The 25898-nt window shown below is 50.2% G+C and overlaps 1 protein-coding gene across 1 annotated transcript; it reads right to left on the bottom strand.

Moving 5' to 3' along the window:
- Positions 1-7559: 7559 nt before the first annotated feature.
- Positions 7560-24425, bottom strand: SERPING1 (serpin family G member 1). Its single transcript, XM_034644818.1, has 10 exons — positions 24284-24425; positions 23659-23739; positions 21349-21781; positions 19856-20040; positions 16058-16520; positions 14615-14749; positions 12719-12922; positions 12394-12533; positions 9078-9297; positions 7560-8067 (listed from the first exon to the last, which is right to left on the bottom strand). Exons 2-10 carry the CDS (start codon positions 23713-23715, stop codon positions 7814-7816), a joined length of 2091 nt encoding a protein of 696 aa, XP_034500709.1. The 5' UTR covers positions 23716-23739; positions 24284-24425; the 3' UTR covers positions 7560-7813.
- Positions 24426-25898: the final 1473 nt, after the last annotated feature.

Genomic DNA, 25898 nt, shown 5'->3' with positions numbered 1-25898 from the left:
CCTGACAAATGCGGCACCCATCTTTAGCCTAAGAACTCTCTGGAGCCATTAAAGAGATCTTGGGGACTGCCCAATTGGTGAGCTGCAATGTTGATGGCCACCACCCTCATGACATCATAGATGACATCAGTAGTGGTACAGTGGCATGCCCAGCTAGTTAAGAACTGCAAAGGGAAATACTTCAACATTGAACACAAAACAAAACAAAATGCAAGGAGAGGAATTTGTAAAATGCTAATCTTTTGTCTGGGTCACTGGAAGCGGACTTTCTATTTCAAGAAGTCACTTCACTGGTCCCTCTTAGTTATCCAGATGGTAGGTAGCCCCTGTCCTGAGGGAGGAAATACCAGAAGCATCCATGCCTCTCTACAGGCTGCCCCTCTTTGAGTAGCCCCAGCAGGGCAAGAGGGAGGAAGTGTTCCACCTTGTATAAGGATTTTTCTGGAATAAGGGGATTCATATTTCCCTAACATTTCTTCCTGAGATTCAAAATCACAGAAAGCTTTCAGGACGGATGAGTGGAATTTCAACCAAGGCTTAGGGCAAGGAGTATCAGCAAGTTCTCAGAGACGAAACCACCTTGGGGGGGCACCTGGCTGGCTCAGTCCATGGAGCACTCTGCTCTTGATCTCAGGGTCGTTAGTTCAATCCCCATGTTGGGCGTGGAGCCTGCTTAAAAAAATAAAATAAGGAGCGCCTGGGTGGCACAGTGGTTGAGCGTCTGCCTTCAGCTCAGGGCGTGATCCCGGTGTTGTGGGATCGAGCCCCACATCAGGCTCTTCCTCTATGAGCCTGCTTCTTCCTCTCCCACTCCCCCTGCTTGTGTTCTCTCTCTCGCTGGCTGTCTCTATCTCTGTCAAATAAATAAATTTAAAAATCTTTAAAAAAATAAATAAAATAAAATCTTTAATGTAAATAAATACATAGATAAATTAAATAAATAAAATGAAATTACCTCATGAGAAAGGGCATCTAGGTTACTAAACACTGGGGTCTACTCCCCACTCTGTCATTCATCAACCATGAGACCTTAAAGGAGTAGATTAATTGCCTTCTTTTTTATTTTTTTTAAGTTTATTACTATCTTTTGTAAGTAATCTTTACACCCAACGTGGGGCTCAAACTCACAACCCCAAGGTCAAGAGCACGTGCCCTTCCAACTAAGCCAGCCAGGCGCCTCTTTGTAGATTAATTGCTAAGACCTCATTTTTTTCATCTACAAAAAGGGGATATAATGGAAATGGTGCTTTATATATTATGTAAATTGGAGTTAAGCAAATATGAAAAACTGCAAATCCCCCTAATTTTTTTTTAATTTTTAAAGATTTCATTTTTAAGTAATCTTTACACCAAAGATGGGGCTTGAACTCACCACTCCGAGATCAAAAGCCACTTGTTCTTCCAACTAGGCCGGCCAGGTGCCTCTTTGTAGATTAACTGCTTTTTTTTTTTTTTTAAATTTCAATTCAATTAATTAACATATAGTATATTATTAGTTTCAGAGGTAGAGGTCAGTGATTCATCGGTCTTATATAACACCCAGTACTCATTACATCACTTGCTGTTCTTAATGCCCATCACCCAGTTACCCATCCACCCACCCACTCCCTTCCAGGAACCCTCAATTTGTTTCCTAGAGTTAAGAAACTCTTACGGTTTGTCTCCCTCTCTGATTTCACCCTGTTTTATTTTTACCTCCCTTCCCCGATGATCCTGTTTTGTTTCTTTTTTTTTTTTAAGATTTTATTTATTTATTTGACAGAGACAGCCAGCGAGAGAGGGAACACAAGCAGGGGGAGTGGGAGAGGAAGAAGCAGGCTCATAGCAGAGGAGCCTGATGTGGGGCTCAATCCTATAATGCCGGGATCACGCCCTGAGCTGAAGGCAGACGCTCAACCGCTGTGCCACCCAGGCGCCCCGATCCTGTTTTGTTTCTTAAATTCCACACAGGAGATTAGCTGCTTTCTAAGACTTCATTTTTCATCTGCAAAAAGGGGATATAATGGGTGTGGGGCTATTATGTATTATGCAAATTTGAAAAACTCCAAATCTCCCTAAATTATTATTTTTTGAAGATCTTATTTTTAAGTAATCTCTACACCCAACATGGGGCTCAAACTCACAACCCTGAGATCAAGAGTCACATGCTCTATCAACTCAGTCAGCTAGGCACCCCCAAACCTCCCTAAATTAAAAAAGAAATCACCAAGGTGACATGATTTCAAAATCGGTGAGCTGAAAGGGCCTGTGGACTGCGTTCACAGCCGTTACCACATGACAGTGTCCCTTGAGCTGGCAAAAGTAAATAACAGCTATTAATGTTCTTATCGTGTGAACTGAGCCATTGTTTATGTATGTCCTAACTTCTGAGAGTGGACGTGAATGACTAATGTGCTGCTGTTTTAATATTCAGCATTATCATTTAAAATATTTTCTGCATCCTAGAATGATATTTTCTCAGAGTTCATTAAGTCCTGGCATGAGTGCCAAAAAACACAGTCCAAAATCAATAACTTTGTAATGGATGTTAGATATGATAAAACACTCTGAAAAAGCCCCGAGAAAGTCATGACATGCCAAGCAGCTAATTGAGGAGTGCCTGCGCCGCGAAACATTAGAGACTTTAGTGTTTGGTAAATAAAAAACAGCACAAAGGCAAAAATATTCTGCAGCAGTTGAAGATTCCTCTCCCCACCCTTTTTATAATGATTCTTCTGGAAAACACAATGTCAAATTACTGAAGTCTGGACATCTCCGGTAGCGTATCCTTTCCACACGGTGTGATCTCTCCTTAACCGAAAGTATGTAATCCATGAAAAATTCTTAATGTGGTGCCTGTGGTTGCTGCTTCTGGTCTTGAGGGTTTGCAGGGAATGGGCTGGATCGCACTCAGCACGTGGCTCAGGCTGGAGGTGTTCTGGACTCCTGGCAAAACCTGAAGGTATTGATCTATGGGAAATAATGGCTGAAGGAGTATAAACCATAAACCTTACAATGGAAGTTTAAATCCCCACGTTGGCTACGGGAGCATCTGGAATTTACGGGAAATCACTAGGGTCCAAAAGGCTATGCAGGACACAGTTTCAACAGTGACACCATGTGGTGACAGGGGTTAACTGCAATGGAGCCCTCTTCACGCTCAGGGTCCTTTCTTAGGACGTCTTCAATCAAACCCATGTGTGGGGGAGGATTGCGTAATTGGGAAAGGAAGAAGGTCTTTGGAACTATGTGGGCTGACACGCAGAATTTTGTCTCTCCCCGAATAGGCTGGCAGGGCAGGGTGAGGGTAGGGGTCCTGGACGTGTATATGTCTGTTTATGACCTTCTGACTGTCTTTCTCAAGTGCCACGAGTAAGTGCAAGAGCCAGAACTCGTTGAATATGCCCCAGAGAGAGCAGCGGCAGCAAGAGGAAAACTATATGTAAGCAACTTGAAACTTCATATAATAAATCATTTCTGATATTATAATGATAGAGACAAAAAGTCCTTGATTCTTGAAGGAAAATCTCAGAGCAACAGGTTGTTTGGGAAAGTTGCTGGTAGTTTCTCTACGAATATGTAAGACCACGATTGTAGAATGGGGCAAACGGTCACAATGATTCATGCTTCCTTATATCCGTGCTCTTCGCAGAGTGACTTTGCAGGTCTTCTAAGTGGAGACTTTTTCCCTACACTTTGAGACGTTCTTAAGTGAGGCAGATGTCATGTTGTATTACTTCCTAGCTTCCGACTCAAGGGACCGCGCGTGCCTCTGCTCACAGCCTTAGGCTCCTGCAGCCTCCACGAGTAAGTGCCCACTAGCCTCCTGGCAGATGAGAGGCCATGGGGAGTGGAGCTGGTCAGCAGATCATCTTAGCCAAGATCCAAGGCACGTAAAAGAGCCTCTACGAGCTCAGCAAAGCCAAGCCTCCTCGGACCACCCAGCTAACCCCCCAGTGACTGCAGGAGGCACATAACCGAGGCCACCCTAAAACTGTGGGGCCCACACTGACTCAATGACTCATAAATGTGTATCGTTTTAAACAGACCTTAAAAAAGTGACACATGCTCTTTAACAAGAAAAGCCTCAGAACAAAAAATAATTCAATTCTCTCCACTTCCAGATTTAGATTTTCTACTCCTTACCTGCTACCAGGATGTGGGGATTCATTCATTCAATCATTCAAGTTTTTCTTTTGTTTGTTTATTTGTGTGTGTATGTGTGTGTGTGTGTTTTAGGGTAAGGCACTTTAATAGGTTTCATAGGGACACATGGTGCAAATCATGAGAAAATACGGATTGGGGGCGCCTGGGTGGCTCAGTCAGTGGAGCGTTCGACTCTTGGTTTCAGCTCAGGTCATGTTCTCATGTGTCATGGGATCAAGCCCCGCATCAGGCTTCATGCTCAGTGGGGAGTCTGCTCGAGGTTCTCTCCCTCTGTCCCTCCCCCACTGGCATGTGTCCACACACACATGCTCTCCCTTTCTCTCTAAAATAAATAAAACTTTTCAGAAAAAGAAAAGAAAATGCAGATCAGAGGGCGCCTGGCTGGCTCAGCTGGTAGAGCTTGCAACTCTTGACCTTGGGGTTGTGGGTTCAAGCTCCACGTTGGGTATAGAGATCACTTAAAAATTAAAAAAAAAATCTTAAAAAAAAAAGAATAGGAAGAAAATCTGGTTTAAAGTCTAGTTTGGAAAGAAAGGAAGGACGCCTGGCCAAATAAGCTACCCACTGGATTTGAATTCAGACAACATGGGATCAATTAACAGCTGTGTAACCTTTAGATAGTTACTTAATCTTTCTGAGTTTTAGCTTCCTTATCTCACAAACAGCAGTAACACCTGGCTCTCAGCATGGTGGGGAGAGTCCAGAAAATTGGCAAAGGATTGTGCCTATGGGTCAGAATCACTTTCCACCTCCTGACTCTGCTTGTCCATATTTCAGGTGGGCACTGAGCACCATCTTCAAGTCAGGGTCACCCTAAGGAGGGAGGAATCTTCCTGAATTTAGGAGGTGCCTTTGCTTTCAACAGCCCCTCACATACAAATCAGCCCAGACAGGAAACCCGGCATCTTCCCGGCAGCCCGCAATGGACTTTTGGGCACGGAAAGGGAAGGGCGTGCAGCGATCCCCCCGCACATCAGGCCTGCTGTGCAGTGGTGAGCTCTCTGTGCCCACGGAGCTCTAAGTCGTCCGGGTGACCCTGGTTGGGTTCACAGCCTTGGCTGGGAGACTGAGCTGCAAGGAAGGCTCTGACCTGGGACCTGCTGTCCTGAGGTTTGGCCCCAGGAACGGTCCACGCGGGGAGCCAGGCCTGCCACAGTCTGAGAGCAGGAAACAAGAGTAGGCAATGAATACGGGGGAGGGGATAAGCCGGGAATACCCCTCATGTCTTCTCTCTGTCCCCCTGAGAATTCTGACTTCAACCAGAACATGCATGAACTAGAGTACACTGACCAGTTTGGGCTCCTGGGAACGAACATGCTTGCTGGTCAGAATCCATCATGGCGCCAGTCCTGCCAATGCTTACTGAAGCTTGTGTCACCTCATGCTGCATTCAGCCCAGGGCCACAGAGAAGGGAGCCAGCCTGAAGGGTGAGAGTGGTGAGCCTGGCTGCAGTCCCCAGTTAGCTCAGGTTTTGCACTGCCACCCTCCCCGTGCCTCAGTTTCTCCTCATCACCAGCGTATTCCTTGAGAGGGGGATGGGGAAGCCAGATTTACAGGCAGCTTAAGTCCCTAGCAGGAGGCAGCGGTCATGTGAGCACACATCCCGGTGGCTTCCATGGCCTTAGGAGATCACACACCCTCCAGAAACAGCTCAGGCAGAACTGGCTTGACCCAAGTTAGACCCTATGGGAAATCACATCTTCCTGTAGGCCACATGCTTGGTGAAGCTCTGTGGAGCAGGGCTATATGCAGAAATCCGTCCTCATGTTTGGGTTGACAACACTGTAACAGCATGAGGGGAAGGTGCAGACACAGTCGGGATGAGAAGGGGGAGAAAAGGAGAGAGGGGGGTAGAAGGGCTAAACGTTGGAGGGAACATCAGCGAGTCGAAGGGCAGAAACTAGAAATGAGAACACACTGAGACATCTTCAGAGATGAAAAGAACACTCAGGGGGCGCCTGGCGGGCTCAGTCGGAGGAACGCATGACTCCTGATCTCAGGGTTGTGAGTTTGAGCCCCATGCTGGGTGTACAGATTACCAAAAAACAAAAAAAACATAAACAAAAAAACACCAAAAAACTTAAAAAAATACTAAAAAAGTAAAGTCTATTTTCCTATTTGTCCCATCATGCTACTGTAGGTTTTGAGGGTTAAGTCATCTTCACACTTACCATCGTGCCCAACGCAATCCTAGGCACTCAGTGAACAAATCAATCAGATATTTAAGAAAAGTCAAGTTTTTCAGACAGAAGGGCAGACAGATAAAGAGTGGCTCCGAACTTCAGAGTCAGACACACGCTTTCACATCTCAGTTCTGCCATTTCCCCACTGCGTGACTTTGAGCAAGACCTCCCCTTGCCGAGTTTTCTTTTTTTTTTTTTAAGATTTTTTTATTTATTTGACAGAGATAGAGACAGCCAACTAGAGAGGGAACACAAGCAGGGGGAGTGGGAGAGGAAGAAGCAGGCTCACAGCAGAAGAGCCTGATGTGGGGCTCGATCCCAGAACGCCGGGATCACGCCCTGAGCTGAAGGCAGACGCTTAACCGCTGTGCCACCCAGGCGCCCCGCCGAGTTTTCCATATGATGTAGAGAGGAGCAAAGGTCTGCAAGCCTTGTGCCAGGCTGCCCATGTATGTTCCCAACAACATTAATGACTGCTGTTACTATCATAGTTACTGCAGACAAGGGACACGGGGACTGCAATAAATGAAAGGCCCCGGGGCATCTGGGTGGCTCAGTCAGTTAAGCGTCTGACTCTTGGTTTTGGCTCAGGTCATGATCTCAGGGTCGTGAGATTGAGCCCTGTACCGGGCTCTGTGCTGAGCATGGAGACTGCTTAAGATTCTCTCTCCTGGGGTGCTGGGTGGCTCAGTCGGTTGGGCGTCTGCCTTCAGCTTGGTCATGATCTCAGGGTCCTGAGATTGAGCCTTGCATCAGCCTCCCCGCTCGGCAGGGAGCCTGCTTCTCCCTCTCCCTCTGCCTGCCGCTCCCCTGGCTTGTGCTTTCTCTGTCAAATAAATAAATAAATAAATAAATAAATAAATAAATAAAACATTAAAAAAAAAAAAGACTCCCCTTTCTGAGGCCTTTCTTGGAACTCTCATTGCAGGGTAGCCTGCTGGAAGGATGCAGGAGACATGCAGAGGAGAGCCAATGTGTCCCAGTTGAGGTCATTATAGATCAGTCACCCCCAACTATGACAGATGCATGAGCAAGCCCAGGGAAGAAAAGCCAGGTCAAACGAGATCAGCCAGACCCCTCAGCCAATCCTGAGACTTACATGAAATAAACAAATGGTTGCTATTTTAAGCCACTAAGTTTAGAGTGACTTGTTACACGGCAATACTAACTGATACAGGGGCCATTGTTGCCCTTGTCCTCTAAAATTGGAAGGTAAGTAAGAGAGGAAGTCATGGTCTGCTGGGTTTTATTTGTAGAGTCTGGTGAACTTGAACCAGAGGAAGCTGTAAAAAGTGCTTTGGGGAGCCACAGAGAAGGGATGATAGAAGCAGGTCCCTTCACCAGACCCCGAGGGAGCCCTTCACGTGGAGAGCAGGGGACACCCGGGGCGGGAGGTGGCTGGGGGGCAAGTCCAGGCAAGGCTGCCACTGGAAGAGCGAGGCTTGAGGGGGACGGCTTGCCTCAGCCTGGTGCCCTGTGGGTCTCAGACCCGGGGGTCATACACCCGCCCCATGAAGACAGGGAACCTGTGCCGCTGGTCCCAGAGCAGGAAGAGGAAGGGCTGCTGCACTTCGAAGACCAGCAAATTGCGGGCCACGGAAACGGCCGAGGCCGCCGCCGCCTCCACGCCGGACTCCGTCAGCTCGAGTGTGGCCTGGTGTTGCATCGCAGAAACCTGAAGATCCATGTCCTCCGTCAGCCCGCACAGGTTGATGTCGTAAAGAAAGTCAAAGAATTCTAGAGCATAACCAGACAGAAACAAGTAGTCAGAGATCAGCAGGAGGGCTCGGGAGAGCACACGACTCTTGATCTCAGGGTTGTGAGTTCGAGCCCCACGCTGGGTGTAGAGATTACTTTAAAAAAAGAAAAAGAAAAAGAAGACCAGCACGAAGGCCTCTGCTACTGGAGACATTTGTCCCAAATGTTCTGGGGTGGTCCCAAGTCCCAGTATTCTCTTTGTCCTCCTCCCTTGCTTGTCACATTATATATTGTGCCTTCTGGTACAGTTCATGGGGTCTTCTGTCAGTGGGCCCACCTTCACTCCAAACACCACCTTCTTTGAAGACAGGGCTTGCCCCACACCCCAGAGAACCCTGAAAAATGATGTCCTTGTTTCCAAGGACCTTAGAAGTGAGGTAATACATCAGAAAGAAGTTATGTGTTATCAAATGACGTCATATACAAGGGTGTAATGTCATATACTAGGAAACAATTCACCTGTTAGGGGATCAAGTTCTGTAACAGGAAATGCAGTGATATATCTGGACATGAGGTCAAAGATCAGGAAGTGAGGCCAAAGGTTAGGTAATAGAATGTTGCCTCTTCCGAACTCAGAAGCATCCAGACTGCATTATCCAGATAGCTTCTTGCATAGTCCATGGGGTGGTTGAGTGTTATGAAAGGTCCCCGGGGAAGGAACGTCTATGACTCGTCCTGGCCATCTGTCCCAGTGTCTTTGTCACAATGAACCACGGTGGAAATAGTCGAGCTGGATACCTGGGTTGGTGTTCTTGCTCACTTCTAACTAGCTCAAGGGACCTTGGGTAAGTCAGGTAGACTTCGAGTCTCTCTTTCCTCAATGGTCCGATGGGATAATAGCATCTGCCCCTCTAACCCACAGGACTGAGGAACGACCTGAGATTATGGGTGTATAAAATACTCTAGAGAGTGCTAAACCACACTTTCAGGACACCCCCACCCGCACCCCCTCACTGGCCCAGGAGCAACCCCGAGCCGCCAGGGCTCACTCAGTTTCTCCATGACGATCAGCATGTCCTGGGTGCTCTTCACATTGATGCGGGGCAGCGTCAGGAGGGTGGGCTGGAACTTGCTCATCTCCAGCTTCTTCATGATGGCCTTGAAGACAGTGGGGTTGAGAGACTTCTCCAGGTCCTCGAGATGGTGTTTCGTGCTCTGGGGCACCAGGATCACCAAGCTCAGGTTGTGGGAGAGCTGCAGCTGCCCCACCTGGGGAACAAGAGATGCACTTTATCCATCTTCCTACCCCAGCTCTCCTGGATCCCACCCCCTACGTCTCAAGGCCTATCTTCAGTCTGCGCCTCTGTCCGTGCTATTGCAATAAGCTGCAGCTGGACCTGGGCTCCCAAGCTTTGTGACAAAATGGGGATGCCTGCTGGGTGAACAGTGCTGGTCTAACTCCGTGCACGTGAAATACAGAGGAACAAGAATGGCTTTCTGATCACACAGGCCGAGGACTCCACCCCTGACTCTACCACTGACTACCTACGTAATGGAGGCAAGGGATCTGATCTCTCTGAGCCCTGTCCTTTCCCTTCCAGTGCGCTGTGCATAAAATATGTAACATGCAGGGGCACCTGGGTGGCTCAGTTGGCTGAGCGTCTGCCTTCGGCTTAGGTCATGATCCCAGGGTCCTGGGATGGAGCCCTGCATCCGGCTCCCTGGTCATCGGGGAGCCTGCTTCTTTCTCTTGCCTCTGCCCTTCCCCTAACTCATGCGTGTGTGCACGCGCACTCTCTCTCTCAAATAAAATAAGTAATCTCTATACCCGATGTGGAGTTTGAACCCACAATGCCAAGATTAAGAGTCTCATGCTCTACCAACCAAGCCAGCCAGGGACCCCAGTTCTTTTAAAGAATTTTGATGGGTCTTTACTGCCTACAATATTAAGCATAAATCTCTCAGTGTGGCATTCAAGATTGTGGACAAGCCGATCCTAGCCTACCTTTCAAGCTTGCCATTAAAAGGACTTCCAACTGGTGGTCAGACAAAAGTATGACACGGGTACGGGACCCATGGGTCTAATATATAGAGGTTCTCAACCCAGGGTGAACCTGTCCCCAGTGGATCCTTGACAATGTCTAGAGACATTGTGGTTCTCACAACTGGAGGAGAGGGGCTCACAGGGCTGCTGGGACCTAGTGGGTAGAACACAGGGATGAGCTAAATCCTACACGATGCCCAGGAGTGTCCCTAACGAAGAGTTATCTAACCCGAGATGCCAATGGTGCCAACAGGTCCTGTGTACAGACCTTGAATCTCTGACCAAAACATTACCATGTTGTGGTCTTGACTTTTCCAGCCAGTCACCCTCACATACTGGAGATGGTAAATCTAACCTCCTTACTTGGGTAAATGTTCTTAAGTCCCAGAAGGATTTATGGGTATGACAAAGTAAATCACCTCCATGGTATTTTTTTTTATTATTCGCTTTTTGAGAGAGAGAGCGAGAGCACATGAGAGCGTGAGCATGGAGGAGGGTCAAAGGGAGAGGGGAAAGCAGACTCTCTGTTGAGCAGGGTGCCCCATGTGGGGCTCGATCCCAAGACCCCGGGATCATGACCTGAGCTGAAGGCAGACGCATAAATGACTGAGCCACCCGGGTGTCCCCCAGCTCTGTAGTATTAACATCAGGGTAAATTGAAGGTAATCTGTGTGTCTGTTATTCAAAATAGTGCTTATAATTTTTAAGAGAATCAGACATACTAGCTTTATGTTTTGAAACAAAAAGGTGTAGGTAATTAAATGTGAGAAGGATATTGAGATGTTGGTGGAAAGCTGATTTACTCTTTGAATTTAATTTTTATTTCACAGTGGGCTTTCGGTGCTTGGAAGATATGGCCAAGCAGGGCTGTAATTCAGCTCTGATGGGTAGCTGACATGCTTAAAAAGAAAATCAAGTATATTACACTTACCCATGCCATTCTGGTTCTGTTAGCTGTGAGTGATCAACTACATTGGATAGGCATCGATGGGTAGGTGGAAAGGTGCATGAATGCTTAAGAATGGTCAGAGGTAACCTCGTCTCTGAAGCCTTCCTGGCCACCCCCTAAGTGGGTTGGTTGTACCCTTTCCGACCCTCCAATGAATTCATTCATTTATTCAGTAAACATATAATGAGCACTTATTATATGTGGCATTGTTCTAGACTCCAGGGATAGGAAACAAGGCAGGTAAGGTTTCTGTTCCCGAGCGGAGAGACAACATTTCAGGGAGAAAAACAATTTGTAATAAAATAAGTAAATAAACAACCTAATTTCAGATAATGAGAAGTACCATGAATATAATCAACGAGGGCACTGTTTCAGGGTAAGGGGGGGCTACTTTAAGAAGGGGGAAGTTCTCGCCATCAAGCTGACCTTTGACCGGACACCCAGGTCCACAAAAGGAACAAGTTATGTGGAAATCTGAGTGAGAAAGGGTCCAGGCAGAGGGAAAAGTTAGGGAAAGCTCCTTCCCAAAGTGGAACAAGCCTGGCACTAAATCAGTAGGTATTCTCCCACTGTTTTCTATCTCCTAAATCTCTGTCTTGCTGTCCTAACAAGGCAGAAATATCTAGACATATCTACAAATAAGTAGAATCTGCTGGGCCCCACCGTCAATCTTCCCTCCCTCTCCCTCTGTTGCAATTCAACTGTTCAATTTCTGCAAAGGAACGTAAGCCATTTACCACATTCATCACATACACCTCCCACACACGTCTACACCTACCCGGCCACGCAAACACCTACGTTCGCATGCTGTACACAGACACGCACAGACACACAGGACTTACTAAGCCACCAGGGGCTCCTGGTGGGTTGACAGGAAAGAGATACAGATGAACAGACTCACTTTTGGCCATTGGACGCAGTAGAGATGAAGAAACTTTAGAATCTCGCTTTCCAGCCTAAAATAAACAATGCCTGCCTCGGCCAAGCTAGAGAGGGGAGACGCAGAAAAGACAGAGTAGAAATATAGGTGGAAGGAGTAGAAATGATGAATTTGTTTTGTTTTTTTTTTTTAAAGATTTTATTTATTTATTTGACAGAGACAGAGACAGCCAGTGAGAGAGGGAACACAAGCAGGGGGAGTGGGAGAGGAAGAAGCAGGCTCACAGCAGAAGAGCCTGATGTGGGGGCTCGATCCCATAATGCTGGGATCACGCCCTGAGCCGAAGGCAGACGCTTAACCGCTGTGCCACCCAGGCGCCCCAGAAATGATGAATTTGTAAGGATATACCCCAAATTGATGGGGCCATAGCAGGAAAGACATCAGTACCCACCAGAGGCTCTGAAACAAGAGTGGGAAGGGCCGAGAACGTACCTTGGCCTTCAAGGTCGGGTCAGTGAAATGGGCCACGGGGTATTTCTTGCTGTTCATCATCATCGCTTTGATCACAGAGGATTTGAGGTAAAAGGGCTCCATCGAGGTTCTTTTTGGATCAAATACTGTCTTCCACTTGGCTAGAGGGAAGGGGAAGGAGGGTGACTCTAACAGGTGCACAAGGGTGAGGAGGAGCAGAAAGCCCCATTGGCAAGGGGTGGGAGAGGCTCAACGGATCCAGCTGAACTAGGGTTGCATGGGCTTTGAAGCCAAGAGGACAGAAAGGACACGGGATGGAAAGACCACCAGTCCAGGGCTCCCTTACCACTCAGGTAGACAGCGTTGAGGAGGACAAGGCGGGTGTCAGAGGGCAGACTTTCCAGCAGGTGCGTGATCTTGTTGCTGGTCTTCTCTGCCACCCAGGCGTTGATGAGCTCCGTGTTGACATCACTGTCATTTCCCAGGACCCTGGGGCTGCTGCCATACAGGCTCTGAGAGGCATTCACAAAGCCGTCCCTTATGACCAGGTCTGGGGGAAGGAGGCAGGTGGAGAGAGGGAGGCATGAGTCCCCCGAACATCCTCCCCCTTCCAAGAGCAGGCTTTGGGAGGGACCCTGTTTGCTATTGCTTTCAGCTTGCACGGCAGACTGGAGCTGGGGTCCCACCCACTCCTCTTACAGATCCAGCCAGGCCGCTGAGGCCCCGAGGAAGCAAGCCTCAGACTGAGGGCAGGACCCCTTCCAGGCCCTGCCTGCCTCTCCTTGCCACGCACCAGTGGCTTGGCGAAATAACTCTCTGAGATACTAATTTCCATTTGCCAGTGTTTTCCCTCGTTTCTTCCCTTAATTCAGCAGGGAACCCAGTCTGCTTCTCGGCCTCAGTGGAAATTCATGGCAAGCCTTCCTGGCTTTTGTTCTCCAAAGGTCAAGTCCACTAAAGAAAACAGGGTTTGAAAGAGAACTTTTTCCTGGACTACGTAGATAATATTGAACGCAGTTGCATTTTCTACCAATCTAGCAAGACAGAGGATTAAGTTGATTTATAGCAAATAAGTTAATGTGGTGTTTCTCGAACATCTCTGACACAGATTTTTCCCATCTCTAAAAGAGGGTATTTTTTTAAGAGAATGGGCTGATAGATGAGTTTCCTTTGTTGTTTCTCCTCCTCCTCCTCCTTCTTCCCCTCCCCCCTCCCCTCCCTTCCCCCTTCTCCTCTTCCTCCTCCTCCTTTTTCTTCTTCTTCTTTTGCTTCCCTGTGTTTTCTGTTTTCCACAATGAACGAATATTGCTTTCATAGTTAAAAAAAAAAAAAACCACACAGGAAAAAAATGGTTTTCCCTTTAAAGAAAGGCGCCAGGGACGCCTGGGTGGCTGAGTTGGTTAAGTGTCTACCTTCCATGATCCCAGGGTCCCAGGATCAAGTCCCACATAGGGACTTAATGTGGAGTCTGCCTCTCCCTCTGCCTACCGCTCCTCCTGCTGGGCTCTCTCTCTCTCTCTCTCTGACAAATAAATACATAAAATCTTTTAAAAATAAATAAATTAAATAAAGAAGAGGGGCAGACTAGATCTGCAGCTTTCAAACCTTTGCAAGGAGCAGAACTGTCCGGAAATAGTCATATCTGAAGCCCACGGTTAAAAGGGCCCTGGCTCTTTTAACCTGGCTCCATCCGCCTCCCACAGGAAGTGGTCCCCCCACACCCCATTCAGCCTCCCCATCCCCCTCAACTCCCACCATGACTCCTGAAGCAGCTCAGCAGAACCCCAGGGCTCTGGGGAAGAAAATTTGAAAATAACTGTATCAGGTCATTTTGGAAGCTTATTAATCTTATTACATACTTAATAATACAATATAGTAAATGACCACAACTTCATAGAACACAGAAATATAAAACGCTAGAAGTCTCAAGACTCCCCTGACCCGGGTTAACAAACATGGTTTATCCTGAGCTCTCTGGTTCTATCTGTGAGTGAATGCAGAAGGACATTCTTATTCTAACCAGAGCTGATGAGTGGAAATGACTTGCCTAAGGTCTCACCAGGGGAACCATCCAGCTGCTGGAGCCAAAGGGCATCCTTGCGGAGGCCCTGACCTGCTCTGCAGTCTGTCCCGACACTCTAGCTCTAACATTCCCTCTGTCCTCTTTCCCCAGGGTCGGGTCCCCCTCAGAATCCTCTCAAAATCCTTCTCAGCAGCTGCAGCCCTTTCCCAGGGTGCTCACCTGGGCTGTGGAAGATCTGAGAGACTGTGGTGAAGCCTTTGGAGGTGAAAGTCTTCAGGGCCTGGTGGACACAGGTGAAGTCCTCAGGGTAGGACAGGAGGCTCTCCAGGTTTCTCTTGGTGCTGTTCCCAGCCCCTGCAACAAAGGGCAGAAATGAGGAAAAACTGCAGGGCGGGCCTGGGGTAGGGCATGTGCGTGATGGGACTCGACTCCTGCCATTCAGGACTAGGATGAAAGGACCAGGCTGGAATGGGTCCGGGGAGTGGGCGGTTGGTTCCTGCTATGGAGTGGATCACAAATCATCAGAGCTGGGACGACTGTTTCTGAAGACAATCTATAGGTCCGAAGGAAAGGGGCGGGGGAATTACGAACCATCACAGTTAGGCTTTTCCAGGACTTTGAATCCTCTCCTCCTCCGTTTTCTACCTAGTTTTAACCCCACAGGTCACTGAAAGCCTCGTCCAATCACTGCCTGTTCCACATGAACGATGACGTAGTTGGTTTGGGTTTGCAAAGATTTAGCCCCTAGGCAGGGACACTAGCTGACTATGAAGAGGAGAAATCAGAGGACCACACAAGAGGATAGACATTCAGTACCCTTTCCGTTATCCACTGTTAAGTATCTGTTGCGCTCATCTTCCATGCGGTAACAGATGAAATTTACAGAGTACTTACTTGGTTCCAGGGTCACCCCGCATTAGCTCACTGGATCTCTACAAGAACCCTTTCACAGAAGGGTGTTTACCTCCCTGTTTGCAGACAAGGAACCCGAAGTTTAAGAGAGTAAGTCATCTACCCCACTCAAGATCGCAGAGTTAAGTGGAGAAGGGAGACAAGAGTCAAGCCATCCCTTCTGGACAATAAAGAAGTGTGCCAAAGCCAATCAATGGAAATGTGCCTCCAGGGGACATCTGGCAGTTTGGGTTGTCCTAACTGGAGAGTGTGGGTAGAGGTTTATCCCATGGGACTTAACAACATCTCTCAGGAAGGCAGGGGATTAAGCCTCTAAACATTTTTTGACCTCCCTCTAAGCACTAAGCTCTCTGCTTTCTTTCTAGTAAGTACAACCATCTCCATTTCACACCTGCAGACTCAGGCTCAGAGACGTTAAGTAACCTGCCAAGGTCACACAGCCAGTCAGCAGCATTAGCAGGATTCTACCCTCTATTACTTATGGTTTCGTCTTCCTTGTTGCCTTACCCTGGCACATGGCTGGGGACCAGGACCCTGTTTTATATGTTCCCGTGTGGTCCATGGGGTTTTATAAGCAATGGTGCCTCTTAGATCACTGTTAAATGAAGGAATAAATGAATGTTCACCCTCCCCCCCAAACATAGCTCAGTTCTGTAGCCTTCTCCTCAAGGCATGGCTTTGCAGGCATCTGGGTTGGGGACCCTCATGGGAAGGTCCAACATATAACTTGGAGAGAACTTAGGTTCTTACCAAGCAGGACCTGGGTTAGGAGGCTGGCAATGCTGAATGGAGAAAAGGCCATGTTGGTCTCTGCCTTCTTCGTTGCTGAGAAAGCATGGTAGAGCTTCACAGAGAAGTCTATCAAAGCCTCCCTCAGCTGGGACTCTGCCCAGGGACTCTCCACGTCAGAGCAGAAAGTGACAGGCTCTGGGCAGAGGGGCTCAGTGATGGGCTGGATGTGTTCAACGGTGGACTGGATGAAGGGCTCAGTAGTGGGTTCAAGAGTGGTACTGGGTGTTATGACGGTTGAGGGGACTGTCAACAAGGTGGAAGAGTCCACGGTGTGTTCAACGGATCGATTCTCGGTGAGCTCTCCCTCCCAGATCTGTCCTTCGCTTTCCTCTTGCCAGCTCTCTGCCGTCGAGTTGGGGCTGGTAACATTCACATCTGAAGAGGCTCTAACCTGTGGTTCAAGAAACTGAGTTTCATTTTCCTACCATGAAGCACAGTCCCCTCAAACACTCAAAGCAGGCAGGGAAGGTGGGGATGTGGAAAATGTCCTGCACCAGAGAATGACTGCTGAGAGAGCCTGGTGGGTAGGGGAGCTGCTCTGAAACTGCCACCTGCTAGTTCCTCCAGAGAAGGGGCAATGCAGGAGCAGTGGGGGTGGAGGCAGAGGTAAGGAGCAGGCAGGGACTCTGTGATTTCTGAGGAATCAGCGCCATGGGGAAGCTGTTTCCCAAACTTTGGAGCCTAGAGTCCATTGCCATTTATCTATGTTCTTTTTTTTTTTTTAAGCCAACCAGGCTTTTTTTTTTTTTTATGATTTTATTTATTTATTTTGACAGAGAGAGACAGCGAGAGAGGGAACACAAGCAAGGGGAGCGTGAGAGGAAGAAGCAGGCTTCCCGCCGAGCAGGGAGCCCGATGTGGGGCTGGATCCCAGGACCCTGGGATCATGACCTGAGCCAAAGGCAGACGCCCAAGGGCTGAGCCACCCAGGCGCCCCGACCATTTATCTATGTTCTTGTAATTTCTTTAAGTATCTCCCTGTCTTGGCTCACCCGCCATACCAGTAGAGATATTTGAGCTTGTGACCTCTGCATGGGAATAGTGGTTTTTCCAATTGTGGGTTGCAAGCCATTAGTGGGTATAGGAAACCATCCGCATTCCAAAAGGAAGGAAGGAAGGAAGGAAGGAAGGAAGGAAGGAAGGAAGGAAAGAGGAGTGAGTCAGAAGGGGATAAGAGGGAAGAAGGGAGGAGGAAGGAAGGGAGGGAGGGAGGAAGGAAGGGAGGGAGGGAGGAAAGAAGGAAGGAAGGAAGGAAGGAAGGAAGGAAGGAAGGAAGGAAGGAAGGAAAGGGGAGTGAGTCAGAAGGGGATAGGAGGAAGGAAGGGAGGAGGAAGGAAGGAAGGAAGAAATAGTATAGACCAGTGGCTCTCAATCAGAGACAATTTTAATCCCCAGGGACTTCTGGCAATGTCTGGAGGCATTTTGGGTTATCATAGGGGAGGGGAGGGGATTGGGGGGTAGGACAGAGATGTTACTGGCATCAAGTGGGTGGAAACTGGGATTCGGCAAAACATCCTACAAGGCACAGGATAGCCTCATAATGAATTATCCAGCCCCAACGTCATGGTTTCTGAGTTGAGAAAACCCATATTATCCCAATTCACTGACAAAAGAAATGGACGCTGAGATAGTAGCTAGCCCAGAGTGTCACGGGAGCTGATCTGACTCTGATTCTGGATCCTTTGCTCATCATGGCAGCACCTACAGATTCTAGGGCACTCCGCATGCCAGCTTCTGCACACTAGCCTGAACAGACAGCCAAAGCAGGCGTCCACATCCCTCCTGACTCCCATGCCGCTCGGACCTCACCCTGCGATCAGCCGGCACCCAGACCCAGGGTGTCTGCTGCCTCTCCTGGCGTTTTGACTGGCGCGGCCCAGGAAGGACGTGTGTCTCAGCAGCCTGGGCCCCACCTCACAGCTCCGCCACAACCCCTTGCTCTTAGATCATAAAATACTGTCCATCTCCTGGCCCTCTCTGACCCTTCCGCTTTATTCTACACTTTATAAACCAGCACAGGTAGGCTCGGAGAAGGGACTTGCTCAAGGCCACCCCAACCGCTGGGCAGCGGGCCAGGATTAGAACCCGGCTCTTGCCTCGCTCTCTTCGACCCGGGTGCAACGACCACACTTGCTGATCCCAAGAGGAGTTCTCCTCATTCTCCGGCCCCAGAACGGTTAATCCTCAGCGCCCCCCCCCCCCCCCCCCCCCCGGGGGCCCCCCCCCCCCCCCCCGCCCCCCCCGGCGCCGGGAGGGCNGAAGGTCAGCGGGGTCAGCCTGGAGGCCATCTGGGCGGCGGCGTCAGCCCGGACCTGCGGAGCCAGCCAGCAACGTTGTCAGCGCCGAACCCTGGGGCCCTGGGAGCCTCCACTCCACTCCTCGCTCCAGCCAGCACCCTGGGCCCGCCCCCATTCCATTCCAGGACTTAGCCCCCCTGCGCGAATTCCCTCCCCCTTCGCCTCCTCCCCGGGCCACCTTCTCCCAGGCTCCTCCCCCTGTTTTGTTTTCCCCGAACTGCTTCCCTTTCCCGGCAAAGGGTGGCCCTTCCTTCCCCCTCCCAAGCCCGGGTCTCCATCCATCTGTTCCATCCAGAGAGTCCTGCTTTAGCCTAACAATGACGCTAAGAGGCAGAGGGAACAGGGGAGGTCCAGAGGGGGCTGGGCACCACAGCTCCTGCGGAAGCAGGGGGCACCCAGGGGAGAGGGGCACGGGGTCGGGGGGAGGACAGAAGTCTTCAGTGGAAGCAAGCCTAAAGAAACTTCAGAGATAAAAGGGGGGCAGGAAACCGGGGAGAGGGAAAGAAGGAGATGAGGACAATCCACTCCCCAAACCCCGACCCCCACCCCATCATCAAACCTGCTCCAAACTCCTGGTCGCTGGACGGCTTCAGTGCAGACTGCGTGAACAGTCCCACAGGGTCAGGGAGGTAGGGTGTGTGGTGGGGTCCGTCCTGGCTATTGGCTGGCCCAGGACACTGCCCAGTTACAAATTAAGGATGATTGATCGCTGATGTGAGTTCCCGTAAACCAGGATGGGACGGACCACTCGGTTGGGCCTTGTGGGCTGGGCCAGAATTCAGCCCCAAGCCCCTTGGGAGCCAGGGATGGGGGAGCTTGGGGGGAGCTTCTCAGCTCTAGGCAACGGAAGTTCCTCCCCCGTCTTCATGGGTCCTGATAAAAACTGCAGAGACCCAAAATGTGCTCCGTAGCTGAGAAGCAACCTGCTTTTTGGGAATTGCTCAGCTCAGCTAATCCTCAAAGGGCCCTTTGGGAATAGGTCCCACTGTGCCCATTTGATAGATAGAAAACCTGAGCAGAGAAATGTCTGGTGGGCGATCGTCCTCACTTGGAAGACAGCCTGGACTCTGACCTAAATCCCCTGTAGTCCTAACCTCCAGGAGCTCTCCCCTGTGCTGTGTGGGTACTGTTTCCCCTGTTGGAGACGTGGAGACGGCGGTTCTTCCCTTGTAAAGCAGACAAGGAGTCTGAGGCACCCAGCCCAGCAAGCATTCCCCTTCTGTGAACAGCTGGAACGGATGCTTGGGGGGTGGGGGTGGGGGGTGGGGNGGACATTCTTATTCTAACCAGAGCTGATGAGTGGAAATGACTTGCCTAAGGTCTCACCAGGGGAACCATCCAGCTGCTGGAGCCAAAGGGCATCCTTGCGGAGGCCCTGACCTGCTCTGCAGTCTGTCCCGACACTCTAGCTCTAACATTCCCTCTGTCCTCTTTCCCCAGGGTCGGGTCCCCCTCAGAATCCTCTCAAAATCCTTCTCAGCAGCTGCAGCCCTTTCCCAGGGTGCTCACCTGGGCTGTGGAAGATCTGAGAGACTGTGGTGAAGCCTTTGGAGGTGAAAGTCTTCAGGGCCTGGTGGACACAGGTGAAGTCCTCAGGGTAGGACAGGAGGCTCTCCAGGTTTCTCTTGGTGCTGTTCCCAGCCCCTGCAACAAAGGGCAGAAATGAGGAAAAACTGCAGGGCGGGCCTGGGGTAGGGCATGTGCGTGATGAGACTCGACTCCTGCCATTCAGGACTAGGATGAAAGGACCAGGCTGGAATGGGTCCGGGGAGTGGGCGGTTGGTTCCTGCTATGGAGTGGATCACAAATCATCAGAGCTGGGACGACTGTTTCTGAAGACAATCTATAGGTCCGAAGGAAAGGGGCGGGGGAATTACGAACCATCACAGTTAGGCTTTTCCAGGACTTTGAATCCTCTCCTCCTCCGTTTTCTACCTAGTTTTAACCCCACAGGTCACTGAAAGCCTCGTCCAATCACTGCCTGTTCCACATGAACGATGACGTAGTTGGTTTGGGTTTGCAAAGATTTAGCCCCTAGGCAGGGACACTAGCTGACTATGAAGAGGAGAAATCAGAGGACCACACAAGAGGATAGACATTCAGTACCCTTTCCGTTATCCACTGTTAAGTATCTGTTGCGCTCATCTTCCATGCGGTAACAGATGAAATTTACAGAGTACTTACTTGGTTCCAGGGTCACCCCGCATTAGCTCACTGGATCTCTACAAGAACCCTTTCACAGAAGGGTGTTTACCTCCCTGTTTGCAGACAAGGAACCCGAAGTTTAAGAGAGTAAGTCATCTACCCCACTCAAGATCGCAGAGTTAAGTGGAGAAGGGAGACAAGAGTCAAGCCATCCCTTCTGGACAATAAAGAAGTGTGCCAAAGCCAATCAATGGAAATGTGCCTCCAGGGGACATCTGGCAGTTTGGGTTGTCCTAACTGGAGAGTGTGGGTAGAGGTTTATCCCATGGGACTTAACAACATCTCTCAGGAAGGCAGGGGATTAAGCCTCTAAACATTTTTTGACCTCCCTCTAAGCACTAAGCTCTCTGCTTTCTTTCTAGTAAGTACAACCATCTCCATTTCACACCTGCAGACTCAGGCTCAGAGACGTTAAGTAACCTGCCAAGGTCACACAGCCAGTCAGCAGCATTAGCAGGATTCTACCCTCTATTACTTATGGTTTCGTCTTCCTTGTTGCCTTACCCTGGCACATGGCTGGGGACCAGGACCCTGTTTTATATGTTCCCGTGTGGTCCATGGGGTTTTATAAGCAATGGTGCCTCTTAGATCACTGTTAAATGAAGGAATAAATGAATGTTCACCCTCCCCCCCAAACATAGCTCAGTTCTGTAGCCTTCTCCTCAAGGCATGGCTTTGCAGGCATCTGGGTTGGGGACCCTCATGGGAAGGTCCAACATATAACTTGGAGAGAACTTAGGTTCTTACCAAGCAGGACCTGGGTTAGGAGGCTGGCAATGCTGAATGGAGAAAAGGCCATGTTGGTCTCTGCCTTCTTCGTTGCTGAGAAAGCATGGTAGAGCTTCACAGAGAAGTCTATCAAAGCCTCCCTCAGCTGGGACTCTGCCCAGGGACTCTCCACGTCAGAGCAGAAAGTGACAGGCTCTGGGCAGAGGGGCTCAGTGATGGGCTGGATGTGTTCAACGGTGGACTGGATGAAGGGCTCAGTAGTGGGTTCAAGAGTGGTACTGGGTGTTATGACGGTTGAGGGGACTGTCAACAAGGTGGAAGAGTCCACGGTGTGTTCAACGGATCGATTCTCGGTGAGCTCTCCCTCCCAGATCTGTCCTTCGCTTTCCTCTTGCCAGCTCTCTGCCGTCGAGTTGGGGCTGGTAACATTCACATCTGAAGAGGCTCTAACCTGTGGTTCAAGAAACTGAGTTTCATTTTCCTACCATGAAGCACAGTCCCCTCAAACACTCAAAGCAGGCAGGGAAGGTGGGGATGTGGAAAATGTCCTGCACCAGAGAATGACTGCTGAGAGAGCCTGGTGGGTAGGGGAGCTGCTCTGAAACTGCCACCTGCTAGTTCCTCCAGAGAAGGGGCAATGCAGGAGCAGTGGGGGTGGAGGCAGAGGTAAGGAGCAGGCAGGGACTCTGTGATTTCTGAGGAATCAGCGCCATGGGGAAGCTGTTTCCCAAACTTTGGAGCCTAGAGTCCATTGCCATTTATCTATGTTCTTTTTTTTTTTTTAAGCCAACCNCCCTTTTTTTTTTTTTTTTTTTTTTTTTTAAGCCAACCAGGCTTTTTTTTTTTTTTATGATTTTATTTATTTATTTTGACAGAGAGAGACAGCGAGAGAGGGAACACAAGCAAGGGGAGCGTGAGAGGAAGAAGCAGGCTTCCCGCCGAGCAGGGAGCCCGATGTGGGGCTGGATCCCAGGACCCTGGGATCATGACCTGAGCCAAAGGCAGACGCCCAAGGGCTGAGCCACCCAGGCGCCCCGACCATTTATCTATGTTCTTGTAATTTCTTTAAGTATCTCCCTGTCTTGGCTCACCCGCCATACCAGTAGAGATATTTGAGCTTGTGACCTCTGCATGGGAATAGTGGTTTTTCCAATTGTGGGTTGCAAGCCATTAGTGGGTATAGGAAACCATCCGCATTCCAAAAGGAAGGAAGGAAGGAAGGAAGGAAGGAAGGAAGGAAGGAAGGAAGGAAAGAGGAGTGAGTCAGAAGGGGATAAGAGGGAAGAAGGGAGGAGGAAGGAAGGGAGGGAGGGAGGAAGGAAGGGAGGGAGGGAGGAAAGAAGGAAGGAAGGAAGGAAGGAAGGAAGGAAGGAAGGAAGGAAGGAAGGAAAGGGGAGTGAGTCAGAAGGGGATAGGAGGAAGGAAGGGAGGAGGAAGGAAGGAAGGAAGAAATAGTATAGACCAGTGGCTCTCAATCAGAGACAATTTTAATCCCCAGGGACTTCTGGCAATGTCTGGAGGCATTTTGGGTTATCATAGGGGAGGGGAGGGGATTGGGGGGTAGGACAGAGATGTTACTGGCATCAAGTGGGTGGAAACTGGGATTCGGCAAAACATCCTACAAGGCACAGGATAGCCCCTCATAATGAATTATCCAGCCCCAACGTCATGGTTTCTGAGTTGAGAAAACCCATATTATCCCAATTCACTGACAAAAGAAATGGACGCTGAGATAGTAGCTAGCCCAGAGTGTCACGGGAGCTGATCTGACTCTGATTCTGGATCCTTTGCTCATCATGGCAGCACCTACAGATTCTAGGGCACTCCGCATGCCAGCTTCTGCACACTAGCCTGAACAGACAGCCAAAGCAGGCGTCCACATCCCTCCTGACTCCCATGCCGCTCGGACCTCACCCTGCGATCAGCCGGCACCCAGACCCAGGGTGTCTGCTGCCTCTCCTGGCGTTTTGACTGGCGCGGCCCAGGAAGGACGTGTGTCTCAGCAGCCTGGGCCCCACCTCACAGCTCCGCCACAACCCCTTGCTCTTAGATCATAAAATACTGTCCATCTCCTGGCCCTCTCTGACCCTTCCGCTTTATTCTACACTTTATAAACCAGCACAGGTAGGCTCGGAGAAGGGACTTGCTCAAGGCCACCCCAACCGCTGGGCAGCGGGCCAGGATTAGAACCCGGCTCTTGCCTCGCTCTCTTCGACCCGGGTGCAACGACCACACTTGCTGATCCCAAGAGGAGTTCTCCTCATTCTCCGGCCCCAGAACGGTTAATCCTCAGCGCCCCCCCCCCGCCCCCTCGTAGGGGCCACTCACCCCAGCCAGCAGCAGCAGCAGCAGCAGGAAGGTCAGCGGGGTCAGCCTGGAGGCCATCTGGGCGGCGGCGTCAGCCCGGACCTGCGGAGCCAGCCAGCAACGTTGTCAGCGCCGAACCCTGGGGCCCTGGGAGCCTCCACTCCACTCCTCGCTCCAGCCAGCACCCTGGGCCCGCCCCCATTCCATTCCAGGACTTAGCCCCCCTGCGCGAATTCCCTCCCCCTTCGCCTCCTCCCCGGGCCACCTTCTCCCAGGCTCCTCCCCCTGTTTTGTTTTCCCCGAACTGCTTCCCTTTCCCGGCAAAGGGTGGCCCTTCCTTCCCCCTCCCAAGCCCGGGTCTCCATCCATCTGTTCCATCCAGAGAGTCCTGCTTTAGCCTAACAATGACGCTAAGAGGCAGAGGGAACAGGGGAGGTCCAGAGGGGGCTGGGCACCACAGCTCCTGCGGAAGCAGGGGGCACCCAGGGGAGAGGGGCACGGGGTCGGGGGGAGGACAGAAGTCTTCAGTGGAAGCAAGCCTAAAGAAACTTCAGAGATAAAAGGGGGGCAGGAAACCGGGGAGAGGGAAAGAAGGAGATGAGGACAATCCACTCCCCAAACCCCGACCCCCACCCCATCATCAAACCTGCTCCAAACTCCTGGTCGCTGGACGGCTTCAGTGCAGACTGCGTGAACAGTCCCACAGGGTCAGGGAGGTAGGGTGTGTGGTGGGGTCCGTCCTGGCTATTGGCTGGCCCAGGACACTGCCCAGTTACAAATTAAGGATGATTGATCGCTGATGTGAGTTCCCGTAAACCAGGATGGGACGGACCACTCGGTTGGGCCTTGTGGGCTGGGCCAGAATTCAGCCCCAAGCCCCTTGGGAGCCAGGGATGGGGGAGCTTGGGGGGAGCTTCTCAGCTCTAGGCAACGGAAGTTCCTCCCCCGTCTTCATGGGTCCTGATAAAAACTGCAGAGACCCAAAATGTGCTCCGTAGCTGAGAAGCAACCTGCTTTTTGGGAATTGCTCAGCTCAGCTAATCCTCAAAGGGCCCTTTGGGAATAGGTCCCACTGTGCCCATTTGATAGATAGAAAACCTGAGCAGAGAAATGTCTGGTGGGCGATCGTCCTCACTTGGAAGACAGCCTGGACTCTGACCTAAATCCCCTGTAGTCCTAACCTCCAGGAGCTCTCCCCTGTGCTGTGTGGGTACTGTTTCCCCTGTTGGAGACGTGGAGACTGCGGTTCTTCCCTTGTAAAGCAGACAAGGAGTCTGAGGCACCCAGCCCAGCAAGCATTCCCCTTCTGTGAACAGCTGGAACGGATGCTTTGGGGGGTGGGGGTGGGGGGTGGGGAGCAGTAGCTGGGAACCAGCAGACCTAACTTTGAGGCCTGGCTGGATGGGTGACCCTAAGTTGTTTCCCCCTTAGCACATAACTCTCTTCTCAGGGTTGCCAGATAAAATACAGGAAGCCCAGTTACATTTGAATTTCAGATAAACAACAAGAAAAATTCTTTGGAAGGATGTCCCATGCAATACTGGGACATACTTTGAAAATTTGGTGTCATTGATTTGAAATTCCAAATGAACTGGGCATTCTGTATCTTATCTACTAAATCTGGCAACCCTACCTCCTTTGCAAAGCGAAGAGGTCTCGGATGACCTCGTATAGCTCTAAAGTTTTTATGATCATCTCACTGCTGGGCCTGTTTGGAACAGTCAGGAAAGTTGGCTGCTAGCCTTCAGAACTGCTCTTCTATGGGACTGACCAAGGACAGAAGGAGAGAAAAGGTGTGTGTCTCCTTGAGGATCATTGGAAAAGACCCATAAAGATTTGCACCAGCTTTGCAAGTGTTCCATTCCCTACGCCCACCTGGGAACCTTCTGAGCCAAGGGGAAGTTCCTTCAGTGCAGGCATATACGCAATGGCACTAGCCCGTCCCCAGGCCTAAGCTGGGGGCCTGGAAGGCTCACTGAGCTTGTGGATTCTGGGAAATGGGTTAGCCAAACAGAAAGAAGATGGTGGAAGGCAACCTCTTGCATCCTTATTGATTCTCATGACAACTATGAAGTGGGTGTTAATATAAATCTCCTCTTGAATTAAAAAAAGAGAGAGACTCATAGACATTAACTGGCCCACCCAACATTGCTTAGCAAGTAAGTGATGAGCCAGGATGTGGATCAAGGGGGTCTGAGCCACAATCCTGTATGAACCCCGATAAAGGACGAAGCTGAAGCAGGCACCAGGGTGAACATCCT

Source organism: Ailuropoda melanoleuca, chromosome 16, assembly GCF_002007445.2.
Source record: "Ailuropoda melanoleuca isolate Jingjing chromosome 16, ASM200744v2, whole genome shotgun sequence".
In the NCBI taxonomy this organism is placed as follows: domain Eukaryota; kingdom Metazoa; phylum Chordata; class Mammalia; order Carnivora; family Ursidae; genus Ailuropoda; species Ailuropoda melanoleuca.
The sequence above is the reverse complement of the archived record's forward strand: the minus strand, read 5'-3'. Positions and strand labels throughout refer to the sequence as shown.